Source organism: Tympanuchus pallidicinctus, unplaced genomic scaffold (assembly GCF_026119805.1).
Source record: "Tympanuchus pallidicinctus isolate F22 unplaced genomic scaffold, pur_lepc_1.0 scaffold16, whole genome shotgun sequence".
Taxonomy (NCBI): Eukaryota; Metazoa; Chordata; class Aves; order Galliformes; family Phasianidae; genus Tympanuchus; species Tympanuchus pallidicinctus.
The window spans coordinates 19,409,026-19,427,217 of NW_026294679.1; the positions used below are offsets into that span (position 1 = coordinate 19,409,026).

At 43.9% G+C, this 18,192-nt stretch overlaps 1 protein-coding gene across 2 annotated transcripts in view; it reads right to left on the bottom strand.

Annotated features, from left to right (window-relative positions):
* Positions 1-5,210: 5,210 nt before the first annotated feature.
* The window catches only part of SYNPO2L (synaptopodin 2 like), a 33,860-nt gene continuing 20,878 nt past the window's right edge, over positions 5,211-18,192 (bottom strand). Inside the window, exons 1-2 of one of the 2 annotated variants that reach the window (XM_052676670.1) lie at positions 13,569-13,918; positions 5,211-11,200 (exon numbers count right to left, since the gene is read on the bottom strand). In XM_052676670.1, the coding sequence (XP_052532630.1) occupies positions 8,868-11,200; positions 13,569-13,887 (2,652 nt within the window). In that variant the 5' untranslated portion in view covers positions 13,888-13,918 and the 3' untranslated portion in view covers positions 5,211-8,867. Of the gene's footprint in view, positions 11,201-13,568; positions 13,919-18,192 lie in introns of those variants that run through there. The other variant, XM_052676669.1, reaches the window with a different exon arrangement.

Sequence of the window (18,192 nt, forward strand, 5' to 3'; positions counted from 1 at the left end):
AGCCCTGAGGAAAGGGGAAAGGAAAAGGTTGCTCCTTGGGCCTCCTGCAGTCCCTGCCTGAGTACTCAGGAAGGCCAGGCACTCCATATGTTCCTCACTGCTTCTGTTCAAATCAATATGCCATTCCTCTTCTTCCCTTCCTTCTATTGCATTTTAGTAATAGTTTCTCAATATTCTTTTTCTCAGTAAGGCCTCAAAAAAACAATCTGAGGTCATGCTCTTCTTTACATCCATCTTCTGTCCCCTCCCCTCTCCATCATTAAACTCAACCTCCTCTAGGTTCTTATATATAACTTTTAAAATGCCAGGCATTCAAATAATGCACCAGAAAGCATAGAAATAAAATAATCATATGCATGAAATAAGAAGTAGTGCAAAGTCTAGAAAGCTACTTAGAGAGACTTAGGAAGTAGCTTTTGCAATGTGTGTGGGAAACTCAGAAGAATCAAACTGCAAGGAGACTCATTTCTGGATTCATGGAAGAAATAAGATTGGTTGCCTGCACATTGTGTAGCTCTGTGTGTGCAAATTACTCTTCTCTTTTAGCTCCTGCTTGCTTCTTCTGAGGCAACTCTACCTGCTCCCCCATAATCATTTGGGTTTTCCTTCTAGGATGGAGAGAATGTATCTCATCCTACTAGGTTACCCAAAGGTGTACATACCTTTCAGATTTCATGTAAAGCAGAAATCCTGCAGAAAATGTTGTCTCTTCCATTTCACATCAGGTCAGAATCAAGCTGTCCAATAAATAAACCTAGAATCTAGTGGGGGGAAAAGTAACACAGCATGGTTTGTAGTAGAAGGTCTTCAGCATGCAGAATTGCAAGTAAAATTGATACTGTCAGGATATGGGCACTTTCTCTTTTTCTTTGCACAGCTGTTTCTTCATGCACCAAATGAGTATAAAACTTCCCAAAGTGTGTTGAAAAGCACAAAGCATTAAGACGGCTGTACCCTTTATATGTGAGGAGGAAGTAGAGACCTATGGGCACATCTGGCAATCTGCTAGCCTAAATTTTCCCATTTTCCCCTCACTTGTATCCGCATCACCTATGTGTGTACCATACATTGTGCCTATAGCACAGCACTTAATCTTCTCCATTCACATCTGGAGTAACACGTAACGCTTTGCTATAAGCTTCCCACTGTCCAGACAAGTGTTGCATTCTTCACTGAAAACAGCAGATAGACCAGAATGACCCATGGGGGCCTATTTCTTTTTGATAATCAACTAGTGAATGTGATTTGATTCGATTCGAATGCAAGCCACTGGAACAGGCTGCCCAGGGAGGTGGTGGAGTCTCCTTCTCTGGAGATGTTCAAGACCTGCCTGGATGCCTACTTGTGTGACCTGGTGTAGGGAACCTGCTTTGGCAGGGGGGTTGGACTCGATGATCTCTGGAGGTCCCTTCCAACCCCTACAATTCTGTGATTCTGTGATTCTGTGATTTATACTGTGGGACACAAAGCTGAGAAATGCAGCTACCACTATTTGGCACCTTCTTGCAGCTGCTGAGACAGTGTTTCCTCAGCCTCATCTCTACTTGCTTCTAGCAACTGTTTTCAGGCCATTTTATAGTTGCTGCATTATTTTTCCAGTCATCTCCAGTTCTTTCATGTGCACAAATTATACCTCCAGGAGACCAAAATCCTCTATCCCCATCCCAAGATGCAAGAGACAAGTGAGGTTAGGGGCAAGGCAAATACGGTGAGATGTGGGACCTAAGATTGCAGCTGGAGCATACTGAACAGAGCCAGAGCCTTGAACGCATACAGAATGTAAGAGAGGATTTATCCTATTAGTATGGCACCAGGATTTGTAGGGCGATTTGGATAAAGCAGTCTTGTGTCTGACACTTAACCACCAAGGCACATCTTTAACTGAGATTCTCACCTCCTACTCTGTCTTCACATAAAACTATATGTCTCCATTTTCAGTTGCCAGGCTGAGAACTAAATCCTGCTCCTTCCTTCTCTCTATGCAGTTTCCCTGGGAAATAGAAATATGTAGTTCAGTAATCTAGAAGCATCTTTGGCAGGCTTAGGAGAGACTGCACTTGTGGTCCGCCATGTTGCCAGGTTCAGCAGCTTAATGGATTTTTCCACTGGTGATACTATTTCAATCTGTTATCTCTGCTTTCAGTAATAGGATGAAAACAATGTAGATAATAAGTAGTGGTAGGGCTCTACTCGAGCCTCGAAGCTTTAAATCACTAGAAGACTTGCTTGATGAGTCGCATGGGTGTTTTTTGTTTCTCTTTTTGTTTGTTTTTCATTTGTGTTTTTGTTTGTTTCTTTGCGTTGTTTTGTTGTTGTTGCTTTTCCCCATCTTGGACTGTGGTGAGATTTGGGGGCCAAGTTCAGTCCTTGCTTGAGTATGAAGTTTCCACGTAGGTCAGCAAGGATAGTACGTTTCCTGCCTCCAGGACATTGCAGTACTTCAGGGAGGAGTTTTTAATCATAGAAGGAACTGCCCGCATGTCACTGTGGCCACCTCCCTCTTTCCAAAAATACCTTTTACTTAAGTGGCCTCAGGAACAGCCTGCACAAAGCATTGCTTTCTCTGTCCAGTATACTCAACATTCATTTTTGTGCTGAGTTCCCACGTGCCTAATTTCAAACGATCTGACATCTAATTGTTGGTGTCTGTGAAATCATTTCAAGAGCAGCAGATGAGATCTGTCTCATTAGGTAGCACTAGATGGGCATAAGTAAGAGCCAGTCCTCAGCAGGGCTGTCTCCCAAGCAGATTTTGATTATGTGAAAGCCTGGCAGGCAGAGTTTGTCTGACAAATAACCTTCACTGTTTTAATTTTCCAGGGATACAGAGTGGCTTTGCTCCTTTCTCTCCCTGGAGCCCAGGACTACAACACAGTGAATACATTCATAAGCAGAAGACTTCAGTGTAATTTGATCTCTTCTAGAAGAAGTTGCAAAACATTCATATTGGTTTTTGAGGAAGGAGTTTTTTTATTTTCAAATACGTCTTTTTATGTTATTTTATTTGATAGTTCAAAATATGTATTATATGCTTAATCTCTTCCAATTTTATGCAGACTTGCCTTGACAGTATTTTGTTGTAGCAACACAATAGGACAAATAGTTAATGCTAGGCTCTCTCCTGCCACTACGTGGGCTAAATGCATGATGAGATTTAGGGCTGGGATAGAAATATGTAGGATTTGATCACAGTGCTGGAGTGGGTGTTAGAATAGCTGGCGTAACTGTGGGGTGTTCCTTGCTGGGCAGCCTGTTTGTCTGCATGCTCCACGTGCTGCAACCCAGGAATGCCCTCCGTGCTGCATCAGGCCTCCCACTGCCAAAACTCCCTGGTATGAGGCTGGTCTTCTCCTCTGGCACGTGGTACTAAGAAATGTCGTATGTGAGTGTCAAAACAGGATAGATTAGGAGGGAAGGATTTCCTACGATTTTACACCCTCCAGATTTAACACCACATCAGGTGAATGCCAAAACTCCAGATAATTTGGAAAAGAACAGTGGCAACATCTAGTGGCCGTTAAAGCTATAGGTCTGTACTGCCAGCAAATATCCTTACTCTTTGTATATTCTGTATACGTGCTTGGCGTGCACTTTGCTGGACGCTTCTCCTTCCAACTAGAATGATTGTTTGGAGGCAGGTATCCCTACTAAGCACCTTGGTACTTTCTTATTTCAGAATGCTGAGTAGCACACTGTAGTCCACTTTCATCCCTAGTCTTCTGTGTAGCCATTCAATAATCCTTTGGCTTTGCTTTGGGTCAGTAAACTCATAGCTGGCTCCCCCTCCACATTTGAAAGTCTGTTTTTCTGGCTCCTTCTGACATGACCTGCTGTGAGAAGAAATGACTCTCACTTGAGAAGGTTACAGAGGTTAACAGGGAATTTAATCAGAGCCCTGAACACAGCAACTGTCCTGCAATGTGTTAAACCATCTGGAATAGCTCGTAATCCTACTATGTCAGCTTTATTAAGCAAAACAAGATGCAGTCCTAATCTGTAGCCTGTGCATCTGTAGACTTATTTCTTTGGGAACTGAGTTTCTGGTTGGACTTGAAGCTCACTTTGGCTCACTTTTTTACTCATTTGTGTGTTTCCCATCCACAAATCAATCAGAAATATGCTGGATGGTTACAAGGTCCACCTCAAGACCACCATGCAAGCAATTAATCTGAGAAACATCCATAAAATGATAGCTGTACCAGAGCCCAGTCTGCAAGTCTGATCCTACAGCTTACCCCTGCCTCTCCAGTAGGGCTCAGGAATTTCTACTTGTGAGTGATATACATCTAGGAAAAAAGGTCTGCTAACACTAGACCTAAACTGAGGGCAATGAAACTCTCAGGACCCCAAAGTGAACAGACTTTAACATGAACTGTGTTAGTGTTAGAGCTGGAGTCTATCCTTAGTGGATTATACTTGGTCTTCTGACTGATGGGATATTCTGATCTTTCAGTTAATAAGTTGAATGGTTGTACAATGTAGATTTGTATTTGGACTTACTGGAGCTGACAAAGTGTTGTTAACACCGGATTTACAAGCAGGGGATAGTAGAGGAACGCAGGCTGAGCCTGGGAAAGATGACTACATACATTTTAGGTTGTGCCAGGTGCTGTGCCCCATCCTTGCAGCGTAAAGATTTGGACTGATCTTTTGCTAGGATGGGATTGTTAACAGCCCTGCAGCTTAGGACAACAGGAATTTGCAGGGCCAGATTTCACACTGACTCCTCTCTGTTCTATAACTGAGACAAGAAGAGGCATTTGGAAAAGACTCACAGCTGGCACCTCTGTGAATTCCTATCTGGATTTTTTTCTGTTGTAGACATAGATCACTGGGCTAGAGCAGAGCAGGATTATGAAAGGCTATGCTGAGAGTGGACAGGCACAGGCAGAGCTGATATTTGTATCGGGCTGTGACACCAACCATAAGGAAATAAGTAGTCTAGTCTTACTAGAAAGTGAGTGCTTTATAACTTGTAGTACCAAAGTTTACATCTCACTTAACTTTTTGCTTTCAGGGTCTTTTTTTTTAATGTGTAGAAGCTTTAAGGCCAACTTAAGCCCAGGTATTTTTGTTGTCGAGACTTCCTATCCTTTTTTTGGACTCCTTATGTTCTCGTGGCTTTAGAAGTTTGTGGTAGTGCTAAACTGCATGTGAGGTGAACAGTACTTCCTTCTGGGTGCCAAGCAAAGGTGACAAAATGCCACACGTAAAGTGCATATCACAAGTTTATTCTTCTGCACAAACAAATAGAAAGTGACTGTAAATTGCAAAAAAAAAAAAAAAAAGACAAAACAGAAAAGGAAAATGTACTTCCAAAAACGGAGACACCAAATCTATTCACCTTTTGGGGTCACATCTGCCACCAGACAGAGCACTGCTGTGGAACTCCCATTTTCAGAGCACTGATGAGTATCCTCTATGAAGAGGGCCTGATAGTGTGTGCTGGATATTATAGCAGAAAGAGAGTAAATTCAATCAGAGAACAATCCTGGATGGCACTGTGCTTGTGTCTGGTGACAAGTGACTCCTCATCACATCAGTCCCTTCTGAGATAGTTCCTCTCAGCTGCTACAGGAACTTGAGGTTATCCCTGGCAAGTGTTCCTATACATTCAGAGGGAAGAGACTGACTTCTGAAGCCAAGATAAATCCTCATAATTGCCATAGCAGCATGCTAGAGAGGAGGGATGATAAGCAGTTTTAAATCAGAACACACATAGATGTTTTCAGATGCTTAATTAGGGGATGCTGGGGTATGGCCTACCACTGCAGCTCATATATTAGCAGGTGGGAACTAAAACTTGTCCAACAACTGTTTACATCTGTGCTTGTTTAACAGCTGAAGAATTTGAAATTTGGAGAGGTTCAAGTGAATTGTATATGATTCAGCTGTTACCTAGCAGGCAGCCACATTAGTTTCATGAGCAGACTCTAGCAGACCTGCTTGAAGCCAGCAGTTGTGCAGGCTTCTTCCCTATAGCTTAGCAGATGCATCTCAGCATTAGTTCAGATCTCAGCTGCATTACTTGCAGCTACAGGCCTTGTTTGGGATACTCCACAAGCATTATAGGCCTCATCTGCAGCACCTTCTGCTTTTGTGGATCCTGCTCTAGGATCCTCATAGGATAGGTAGCTTTCCTTCCAAACCTGGCTTTGAACCAAGAATGGTAGAGGTGAAATGCAGAATCCCCAGCCTCCTCATTCTTTTCCTTGCTCTCATGTTCAATATCAGTTCTCCAGTCAGACCTGAATCTTTTCCATCTTCTTTCCATGACTTATCGGAAGGATGGACCAAATCCAGTTATTCCACTCAGATCCTGTCATGTAACAGTCCACGGTGTTTGGCCATCATCAGTGTATCCTAGAAATCTGGAGAAGCACCACCCAGATACAGGCCAGATGCAATCTCACAAGTGTGATAAAGCCAGACCTCTCTCTCTCTTTTCCTTATGTTTTTTTTCTAGTGGCAAAATGAAATTCCTTACATGCTCAGGCCCTGACAACACTTGATCTTTAAGTCCATGAGAGACAGGAACGCTATAGTAAGATTCAGAATTTCTGAGATTATTTCTTCACTGCAGAATTATCCTGAGCACCTTTTCTCTGGTCCACATAACCCCTCTACACCTGAGTTCAGTGATACTTTCTGCCTGGGCAAGCTGGTCTGTCTAAGGCTAGTGGCTAAAACTATCAGCCAGTGACAGCCAGCCGGTGCTCCACAAAAAGATTGTAGACAAAGCTTTTGAAGCACTACCAGTCCTTCAGTTCCTCTCCATGGTTTTCCTAGGAAAATAGAAGGCTTCCTTTCTTTGGGAAGAATCACAGAGATTTAGCTTGCTAAGCACCTGATATTTTTTTCCTGACATGATGGCAATGTAGTGCAGCATAGGATGAGTGAGAAAGTAATGGTGCAAGTCAGGTTTTGTGGCGTGGCTGCTCTCCCTCACCGCAGTTGAAGTGGATTCTGGTGGCCTGAGTTAACTCTGCAGTGAAGACTTGTGCTAAGACCTCCCTTCTGAGGTTTTCCAGGAAGAAAAAGCATCACCTCATCATTTGAGGTTGGCTGCTCCCATGTCATACAACCAGTTGCATCCCTTTTCTTATTAACGCAGGACATTCCCAAAGGTTTTCTCTCCATCGTCTCCCACAGCTGATAGTTTGCCAAGAGAGATGTAATTGTTTTTCTCCTCCTTCTCCAGCATGATTTTCTACATTCCAGGGTCCCCATCAATGAATGCTGCAAACACAGGTCTGCAAAGCAAGCCCAGCCAGACTTGAAGGATTCAAAGAGATCTGGAAGGATTGTGTATTGCTTTTACTTTTCTCTCATTCTCTCCCTCTCAAACTTGTCCAGGACTAAGTTGCTAGTGAGATTCTCCAGCCCAATGTGTGGAACTGCTACAAAAGGAGGAGAAAGGGCAGGAAAGCAAATGACAGGGATGTATGGACCAGAGCACATGTGATACACACACGCACATGCAAAGAAACCCTACTGATACCCTGAATTCTTCCTTAGTAAAGGGAATACTTTCTTCTTATACGCTATTGATCTAGCCTGGGACATTCAAAGAATAACTAGTCGTATTTCCCCAGCACTGCCAGCAGATTGAGCTCTGTATGCATGTGTAAGAATGCAGATCCTCTGGGAATCTCAAAGCACTTCAGTTTTTATCAAATAATCTCATGGATAATTAAGTCATTTAGTATGAAATTTCACTGATGACTCCATTTCTCTGTCTCCCATTCTCCTGCTGAGACTATCTGTAGAGAGGATATATTTTCCAGCGCAACAATTTTAAGGAAGTTTTATGTAGTGAACCACTTCCAATCTAGCTATATTTCTTTCCTAAACTAAACAAAAAGCTCATGTATAAATGCATATTCAATCCTGCTTCCTTTTAAAGGCAACTTTACCTTTTCCTACACAATCCTTCTTTATACTTACAGAATCTATCTCCTGTTCAGTGGGACCAGTGCTGCAGGGCTTGCTTGGAGCCTACCAGCCACAGCCTGAGCTCAGCTTTGCTATTTATTTATCTCCAAAATTTAACACTTCCTTCCGTGATTCCTCCAGGTTGTGGTAGCCTAGCAAGTATATTCAAGGCCCCACTGTCAAACTGCTCCCAGACCTTACAGCTGTGTTTAGTGCCAGCTAGATGACTCCCTTTCAACTCCAGCCCTAGTGACTAGAGGAACAGGCACCCATAGTCATCCTCCTGCACAGTGCATGCTGCTTCTGTGTGTGCATGCCAACACTCCTGCTCTGCTCCCTTACCTCCTTTCCCATGCCTCTCAGAAGGGGTATCTGGCAGAATTGTACAAGGCAGAGCCCACTTCTCCTTTTGCTTTACTGCTATTCAGTGTGTGTACATGTGGGCATACAAGTGCACATGTACAGACTAACAGGCTTTTTAAAAAAACAGTTTTATGGGAAAGGTAGGACTTCTGCATTGGAATCCTTTCTTCCAGCAAGGCTTTTGTCCCCTCAAGACTTCTTCATTCAAAGCTGACTCCAAAGCCCTCAGAGGAAAACCACTTCACATCCTCTTGTGAGACAACAGCTACAGTTCACCTCTCCAGAGGTGTGCTTTGCTGCTGTATGTGAGTTCTCAGTCCTTGAGTACCACACATGCCCTCTCTGCACATTCTTCCTTCATCTGTAGCCACAGCCATAAGCCTTGCCACGAAGCTGCCTATCCAGGTTCAAAGAGAGGTGGGGGGAGAAGGTGGTGCAGAAGGGGAGTACTTTTTTTTTTCTCTTTTCTTCATTTTGTGTCACACCACCCCAACATACTGAGCTGACAAGAAAGACAAAATGAACACTACCTCTGCAGGGCCATGGATGGGATGGGAATGATGCGTGCCTCAGTGGTGGCCAAAGCTTGGCCTCCACACATTCGCCTGCATTCCTGTTCTGGCTGCTGAGAATTTGGGCCTGGCCACCTGAAAACGAGAGGCTGAAGCTGGGTTTGGGGAGGGCCCCAGGCTTGCCTGACCAAACTCTGGGGAACTCTGATATGGCTTAGGGGACTGGCTGAGCTCCATCTGGAAGGGTGCTGGGGTAGCAGGAGCAGAAGAAGCCATTTCTGTTCTCCACACGGGCTCATCCAACGTGGTGGCTGAGCGGGGCACAAGCACAGTGGGTGCCAAGCTGCTCGAAGCAGGCATGGGAGCAGGGGTGGAGAAGCGACGAATCTCCTGTGTTTTGGCTGTTTTCACAGGGACCTGCTTGGCTGCAGTGAAGGACGAGCTGGCCTGCTGGCCTGGCTGACCAGGAGACTTCTGAGTGCTGGAGCTCGGGGGATCACCAAAACAGAACATGGCTGACTTTAATTGATAGGGCTGATGGTGCATTAAATCAATGGCCTTGTTCCCTGACTTCTGGCCAGGTGCCTTTTTCACTTTGCTCTCTGCCTTACTAGCCTGAGACTTGCTGGCTGCCAGAGGATAGAAAGGGGAATGCATTGGGTTGTAAGCTATCGGAGGCGGAGCCCGGATATTGGGTGAATATTTCCAGGATGAAGGCAGAGAAGGGGAAGGTGAAGGGGTCCTGGGCTTGGACTCTGGCTTCGTTGCTGTCTCCACCACAAACTTGTCCATGCGGCTCTGGCGTTTGGCAAAGAGCTGTGCCCCCTTGCCTTTAAGCTGAGGCATGTCATGGGCCCCATTTACCAGTCCAGCATCCTGCTGCTGAGGCTTAGGAGCCACTGGAGGTGGGGTCTTAAACTTGCGGCCTGAGGACTGCATGAAGTTGCAGGCTTCAGCACCCAGGCTGAGGAAATCCTCCTCAGGCCCAGACTCAAAGCCTGCCCCAAGGTGGTCACCTTTCGGCTTCTCATCCAGATTCTGCACCAGAGACAGGAGCTCGGGGTTGGGTGAGTTCTTCTTTTCCTCAACCTTACTGAACATGGGTTTCTTGTTGCCCCGCCGGCGAGCCTCCTGCAGGATGCCTGTGCGGGGAGCTGGCACGGCAATCCTCTGCTCCCTGGAAGTTAAGGGCTCAGAAGGAGGCCGTGGTGTTGCTGCTGCTGAGTTGGCAGAAAGCTGCACTGGCAGCGGGGAGGTGCTTACCATATGCTGTGCTGGTGCTGGGCTAATATACAAGGAAGAAGAGGCTGTTCCAGGGACTCGTGGCTGAGATGCTGCAGAGGCCACCTCCCCTCCTGGCTTTGAGGGAGTTGACAGGAATATAGAGGCAGTGGATGTCCGTGCAGGGCTGGCAGAAGGCTTGGTCTCTGGAGCGCTTCCTCCAGCTCTTGGCTGTGATTCTAGTGGTGTTGTTGGCCTGCCTGGTGCAGGAATATACAGAGATGTGGAGGAGCTCACTGGACCACGGTGTGTCGGTGCTGTGGCACTGGCAGGTGTTCCTGGAGCAAGAGGTGAGGAAGGGGAGACCACCGTGCTTTGTCCACCAAGGTTTTCACTAGGTTTTTTGGGTGCAGATGGCCTGAAGATGACTGAAGATGTTGCTGGGCGTTGGCCAGAAAAACCAGGAGTAAAGGGCCGTGCAGATCTGTTGAACATACTAGTGCTTGAAGAGAAGGGGTCAGGTGTGCCTGGGGGGTGCGGGAAAACAGTGGGGCTGGGGGGAGCCAGGACCTGAGTAAGTGTGGTGGTTGGCATCTTGCTGGGAACTTGCACACCTTCCAGGTGGATGCTGAGGGGCACACTGGCTGTCTTCTGTGGCACAGGCATATCTCCATTCACCATGCCCGGCTGTGGCTGGGCAGCTGGGGTGAGCTGGGGGCTCCTCTGTGCGGGGACTTTTTCCACTGTGTACTTCCCTGCCCGTTCCCTCTGCTGTTCAAATAACCGTGCTCCTTTACCCGAGGCTTCACTCAAACCTTTTTGCTTCTCTTCTTTCTGCTCAGAGATTGACTTGGACTTTTCAATGTCCAGGTAAGTGTTGTCCCAGTCTGAGTGATTTGTTAAGCTTCGGGCGTCAGAGAAACCTTCCTCATCAAATTCAGACTCACTAGTTGGAAAAATTCCGTCTTCCTCCTCGTAGGAACGGTCTTCGTCAACACTCCCAAAGCTCACTAGTGTATATTTCTTAGCCCTCTGTCTGCGCTTCTTGAACATCAACACCCCCTTGGAGTGGGGGTTGGGTGCGTCTGTCAGCAGGGATGCAATGGTTCTGCACTTGGTTTTGGCTTCTTTCACGTTCTTCTCTTGGATGCTCTCGTGGCGGTGAAGCTCTGCAAGAGACAGAAAGATAAGCTCAGAGCTCCACAAGAGGCTAGATGGGCATAGATGGGCAGTGATATGGCTGTAGGTATTCTAGTGCTCAAAAAAGGAGACATACTGACACCATCTGCCCTATCTTTTCTGTCCAACCTTTGCTGATAAGCATTGTTTGTAACTGCTGATAGAAACCCAGGTCAGTTTCCTCTTTCCATGCAAACACTATCAGTGAAGTTTCTATGGGTGCAGAAAGAGAACTGGCTTTGTTTTAAAGGACGGTTTCTGTTTTCTGGTCAGATCTGGAACTTCCTACTTCTGCAGCATGTGGACAAGAGTCCCTGGCTGTATTTCACAGTGTGTTTGAAATTTGTGTCTTTGATCCTGGGAATCTGGAGCATTTACTTATCACCCTGTTACTTATCACCCTGAAGGTGGAGCCCTGTGATATGCAGATCTTCCTCCTGCCATATGGTGGATACTTAGGAGCAAGCAGTTCCTCTAGAGGTCTGGAAAGCAGCCATCAGTACTGTTAGTTCAGATGTGTGTGTGCAACAGGAGTCATAGTTTTTAGGTGCTCAGCAGGAACAGCTGGTGCCTGGGCCCCGCAGTGACAGTTATAGTCTGTGTCTTACATCAACACCGTGTGTAGGGCTGTTCACTGCTCCCTGCAGCAGCCCTGCGGCAGCAGGAGGCATGCTTTTACCCTTGCTGCAGTCCCTTGTCTGTGCCCCAAGCCCAGCAAGGAAACAGACCATTTGCTCCTGAGCAAGAATCCCAGACCTCTATGACCGATCAGCCAGCCCAGAAGGAATCTACTTACACAGGCTTGCCTGGAAAAGCTGACACCTGTTGGGACACTGGCATGAAAGTGCAGAATAATCGTTTTCCATCTGCTCTGCCAGTCCAGTGGACAGCAAAGCCCCAGTGAGGAACACTGTGTTCTCTACCCCATGTGTAGAGAAAGCATAGTGTGAGCAAGATCCAACAGAAAACCAAACTCAGCTACCCTGAGAAAAGCATGGACTTCACTACAATCAGTGTTCAAGAAATCAGCACTAACCTTGCAGAGAAAAAAGGTAGAGCAAACCCAAGCCACAAGATAATCTCCAGTTTTTTTCATTTTATTCTTTTCCTTACTCCCATTGTCTTTTTCCCAGCACGGCTGTACAGATGAGAAATCCATCCACTGCCTGCCTCTAATTGCCAAAAAACTGCATCACTTTGTCCAATTTTTTGACCGATCTCAAGGCTTGGAGCCATTCACAGCACATGCTGCTACCCTGTGATTTCAGCAAGGGCACCTGTTTGGTTACTTGAGCTGGATGCTCAGTCCATTCCTCCCCTTTGCACCAAGAAATCTAGAAGAAGCCAAATCAGTTCTAACCTGTGCAAATGGCTCATCATTTACACTTGCATTTGGAGAGTAAAGGCTCTCTGAAAAGCTTTCCTTACATACTGACTCCACCTTGCTGAACCAAGACTAACAGTGACCAGGATTTTGTGGAGACTTAGTGCTATTCAGAACAGTTGTGGACTCCCCTCAAAGATCAGCTGTCCATGATGGAAATGAATTACAATCCCTGAAGGTCTGTTCACTCCACTTAGAAATCTGCATGCTTGTGCCAGGGGAAGCAGGGGGTTCCCAGTGGAGGAAACAAGACATTTCTTTCTTTCTACAAGCATCCAGTCACTATACCTCACCAAGCTCATATTTTGCTTCTACAAAAAATAAAGAGAAAGAGCATTGCTACAGAATTTAAATCTCATTCACACTATGTAAATTCTGTTTGAGTGACTCACAGGAAGATATTGTGCATCAGGAGCTAACAGCTAGGGAGTTACACCAGCCAGAGTGAGTGCCTGAGCCTCTTTCGACAGCAGTACACTGTGAAAGGGTTCAACTCTACAGTGTGGGCTAGCAAATACTGTAGATAGTCTTGGTTATGCCTCCACCAACAGTTGGGCCAGACTCAGCATTAAAATCTACACATAGCTTCCCTAGGATGTTGGTCTGAACTACTCCATGCTCAGAAGCAGCTGGAAACTGAGGCTGTGAGACTTGCTTTCAGGGCAAGAGCAAGACCTGAGACTTGCTTCCCTTTTCTCCTTCTTATCAAGGTTAGAGTGCAGAACAAACTACAGCCATTATCCCAACAGAAAAAATGATCACAGTATTCAAACTACAATATCTCACAATGTTTTAAGAAAAAAACAGAATCTTCCTAAGATGACTTGTTGAAGAAAAACAGGAAGAGTGAAAGCAGAACAGAGAAATGAATGGGGAACAAAGATCTGTGGAAGCAGAACAGGAGAGGAGAGGAGAGGAGAGGAGAGGACAAATGAAAGAGAAAAAAAAAAATACAAATGAGGAGACACCTGTACCTGCATAAGGCTGATCCAAGCTTGAGAAGGCAGAGTCCAGACCTGGAGAGCTGGGCATGTCACAAAGCCCGTTTAACTCACAGCTCCCCATAAACAGAGAGAGGCAATCGGAGAGAAGCAAAGCAGCTTCCTGCTGGATCAGAACCAAAAACTCTGAGGTGTCCAAGCCCTTTGCTATCAGTTCCACAAGCCTTTTAAAGCCTCTCTTTTGTCTAGTAGGTATTGCTGCCAAAAGCCATGAGGTCACTTTGTCTATTTTTGTCTTCTTAGTTTCATCACTGAGCAGTGTGATGGACATTATCACCTGGCACTTAAGCATTCTCCTTTTTTTCTCCTCCCTCCAATCCCTGGGAAAATAACCTGTTCTTTTTTTTGTCTTAAAATAAGAAAATATTCTCTCTGTTCCCACTGCTTCTGTGGTGCAAGCTTCAGGCTAGAAACTGTTTCTAACCGGTACCTCCATGGACCTTTCAAACAGATAAGGTTAACATATCCAACACAGCAGAGTAGAGAAATCCACTCAGGAAGAAAGAAACTTTTCTCCTCTGAACGCTCAGGGAGCACCCAGCTTCAGGCAAATATAAGGAACAAAAGAAGATGGGGAAAGGCTTTCTTTTCCTTTATACATCAATTTCCTTCCACATCTGAGGAGTATCAGCTCATGATACCAATTCCTGCCGTATGCCAGGACTAAGAGACATTTGACAGAGGAGCATTAGGATACTGAGTGCCTGTAGTGAAGTGTTTGAATTAAAATGGCAAAGGCTGTTACCTACAAGGAAGAGGGTGGCTATGCTCAGGGATGGCGATGAAGGGTTTGGAGACCAAATGTTTTGGCAGCACCATTCAGAGCTCCAGCACCAGAGACTGAGAGGTGATGAATGACAAGATGATGATAGTAAGAACTGGAGTGGACAAAGGAGAAGGGAACGGAGAGTGCTGGGAATCTACAAATCACTGAGAACATCATCTCCAGTGTTAGTGAGTCTAGAAAAAGGAAGGTCTGACCACAGAATCATAGAATCATAGAATTATTAAAGTTGGAAAAGACCTCAAAGATAATCTTGTCCAAGCATCTACCTCCTGCCAAAACTATCCACTAAGCCATGTCCCTCAAATGCCACACAATGCCTCCTAAAATCCTTTTGCCACCGCTGAATGCCAGGGAAGATGATTTCCTCAGGCAGAGTTACTGTAATGGAGACGTGTCATGCCTCATACAAAGGCTTTTACAGCAAAAGCAGAGAAAGTTACTCAGTTCCTTCTTCTCTGATTAGTATTTATATATACAGGGATACAATCTCTTTGAGAAAACCTTGTAGAATCTGATATACTCCAATTGCATATATATAATATATATTGTATTATATTTATATTTTATTTTATTATATATTTATTTTATATATTTATTATATATATATATATAATATTTTATTATATAACATATATATATGCAATTGGAGTATATCAGATTCAACAATGTTTTCAACAAGGTTTATTATATATATGCAATTGGAAATCAAAATATAGCTCTATAGTGCTGAACAAAAAACTGAGAACATTCAAATGGATTAGATAAGACAGTAAACAGAAAGATTATGAAATGCTCCTGAATTATGCTGACGTGGTGGAAAATTTCTATAGAAAACATTTTGTTAACTTCTAAAGCACTCAAATTTAGTCTGAAGTTCTGCTGGAGTAATCTTCAAAAAATAATCTATTAGCCAAAGCCTACAAAGACTTTTCTGTGCCCTAATTTAGCTAAAGCCCACTGAAGTGGAATGATTTGAGTTACTAATTTCAGTAAAGAGAAGTGCAAAAATTATACATTTTTTCTGGATAAGGACCCATTGCAGAAAAGAATTTTAATGCATACTCAAGAAAACTACTGAACAAGCAGGCTTATACAATGTCAAGTAGTGTTTGTTTTCACTAGGAAATAAGGCTGGTAAATTTTTTTACTAAAGACCACATTCTAGAAAAGCCAATACCGAGGCTTTTCTAGAAAATAAGGATGCTGCTAATTTCAGAAATTTAAAAAAAAAATTATGTGTGGTGAAATTCTACTTTGTCTACTACCTTCCCATATGGGATCAACTAGAATTTTATTCTTCTAGCTATTTATGTTAGACAAGGTCATTTTTCCATGGCTAATGTTGCAAGTATCTCAGTAAGTCACTGGAGGATATAGACATTTCATGCTCTTCATACCTGGAGTCCTTTCAAAATAGGATTTGAATAGGTTATATGGGCTTTCCAAGTATATGTCTCTCAAAAGCCAGTCTTTAAAGTTATGCCAGCGATTGAATTGCAAAGAATAAGGAAGGAGACTATATATATATATTCTTTTACTTAGAAGTTATGGTGTAACTCTGGGGACACAACATTTATTTCTCATCTTTGTATCTTTGCGTACTTTTATCATATAAACTGTGTAAACTATAAGGCATAAGTACTGGCTTTGCCTCCAACTTAGCATGCTACAGACATTCAGTCTCACAACATTTAAGTTTATCTATGGAGATTTTAATGTATAGTTCAGTACTTAGCAAACCAGTATGTTTTTTGGTTGGTGATTGAAAGAGTTCCAAGTGAGACACTGCCCCATTACAATCCCCTGGTTTTAGAAAAAAAGAAATTAAGCTTTTTTGCAGGTGAATTTACAGCCACGGGACAACAAACAAACAAACAAACTTGGTGGATTTTGGACCATTTACAGCCATTCTTTGATTCCCACACTGCTACAGCAGAACCCTGCTATGCTGAGAAGGTTCATGCTATGCATGGCTGCAATTAGTCTCTGTGTTAGTCTCTGTATTAGTCTCATGGTATCCTGCTGGAGATCTGAATAGCTTGTTCACTCAAAAAAATCTCCTTTACATGATAGAGAGCTTGTGTTGTTTTTTTTTTCCAGAGCTGGATGGAAATGTGTCCTCAGTGCAAAAGGCAGCATACATGGTCAGCATTCCTATGCTGCCATCTCACTCTCAGGCCCTGATATTCCCTACACAGCCTTCTACAACAAGAGTGCCAGGACAGCACCTGTTGGATGTACTGGTGAATCTGCCTTTTGCATTTTTAGCCTTATCACCCAAGAAAGGTTTATGCAGTCATGCTTTACATCTTTTGATCTGTCTGGTTCATCCAAATAGCTTTTGAGACCATTTGTTAATTTTAGTCCAAACTCATAAAGCTACAAAGCTCCTTTGTGTTCACATGAAAAGAGATGGCTGGACAGAGACAGACCCCCCCATAGGAAGCAGAAAGCCTGAGTGTGGTCTTAATTGGGCACCAAAAAATGAAAAACACACAAAGGATTAGGAGCTCCTGTATGAGAACCATCAGGAAGATTCACATCTACTACAGAATGAGATATCAAGTCTGAGACACAAATTAAAAGGACACCAGGATCTGTTAATTCTGCTGCTCACAAATTGATGTCTGACAGCAGGATAGTACCGATTCATCATCTCTTTGTCCTTCAGTGTTTCCAGCATGCACACTGGTAATACAGAGAAGCATATGTTCACCATCTGTGCACTTGATTAATCCTGTGGCACATGTCATACATTCTTATTATCCAATTGATCTTAGTTCCTTTCTGCAACCTGCCAAGCTCCCATCTCATTCTAAAAATCCAGCCTTCCACAACACAACTATATGTGCTTTCCATGCTTCATGACAATTTCTGATTAACACATCACAGTCTCTACTCAGTCCTCAGGTCATCCATTAAAAATGGTTTTATTGCCATTTGCTACTACTGCTTGATAGGTAAAACACATTCAAGAGAAATAAACATATTTTAAAAGCTTCACTAGGAAGAGTTCGCTGTTCAAAAGCAGAGATAAAGACCTGGGAACAATTCTGATCTCCCCAGTCCAGGTAAACCACCTCCCATCCCAATGTTCCCCACACACCTGGGCTTCTGAAGGAAGAAAGAGCAGAAGAAAGCTGCAAGGTGTCTGAGCCAGGTCCCAGTTCTGAATAACAGCACTTTAGGGGCTGCAGGTTGTCCGACAGCACATGCTGCCTGTTCTGTCTAGGTGTAGCCAGAACACAAGATCCTCTAATAGAAGAGAGGAGGGTTGGGATTTTTAATCATCTGTCTTTTCACCAGTCATATAACATTGAGGTGGAGAGGACATTTGATTGACATATGTTCATGTTCAAAGCTCCATGGGTGAAAATATAGAGGTAGCCCTGCTGGATTTAGAAGCCAAGTGAAACACTACTACCAACTTAGCCAATTAGCTAACCTGACATCATGAGCCATTAATAGTTATGTTTTCTGTTCTATTCTTAGCCAATTGTGTGGTCACCTTACAGTAGTCCCATCTCATCCATATTTCTCTAGTTGGAAAAGTCATGTGGAACCATATCAGATATCTTACAGAAGTCAACACATGCTGTGTCCACCTTATTTCTTTAGCCACAAAGTATGTTACCTTACTGAACAGGTCACTGACTGGTTTCTTTTTTTCATTTCATAACTGATCGTTTTGTTTTCCATGAAATGTGTTCAACATAGTTACTTCATTCAGCTAACTGGATCTAAACCTTTTTCAGTCATTACCAAAACCCATATCTATAAGAAATGTGACATTCTTGGTCTTTTTCCCAG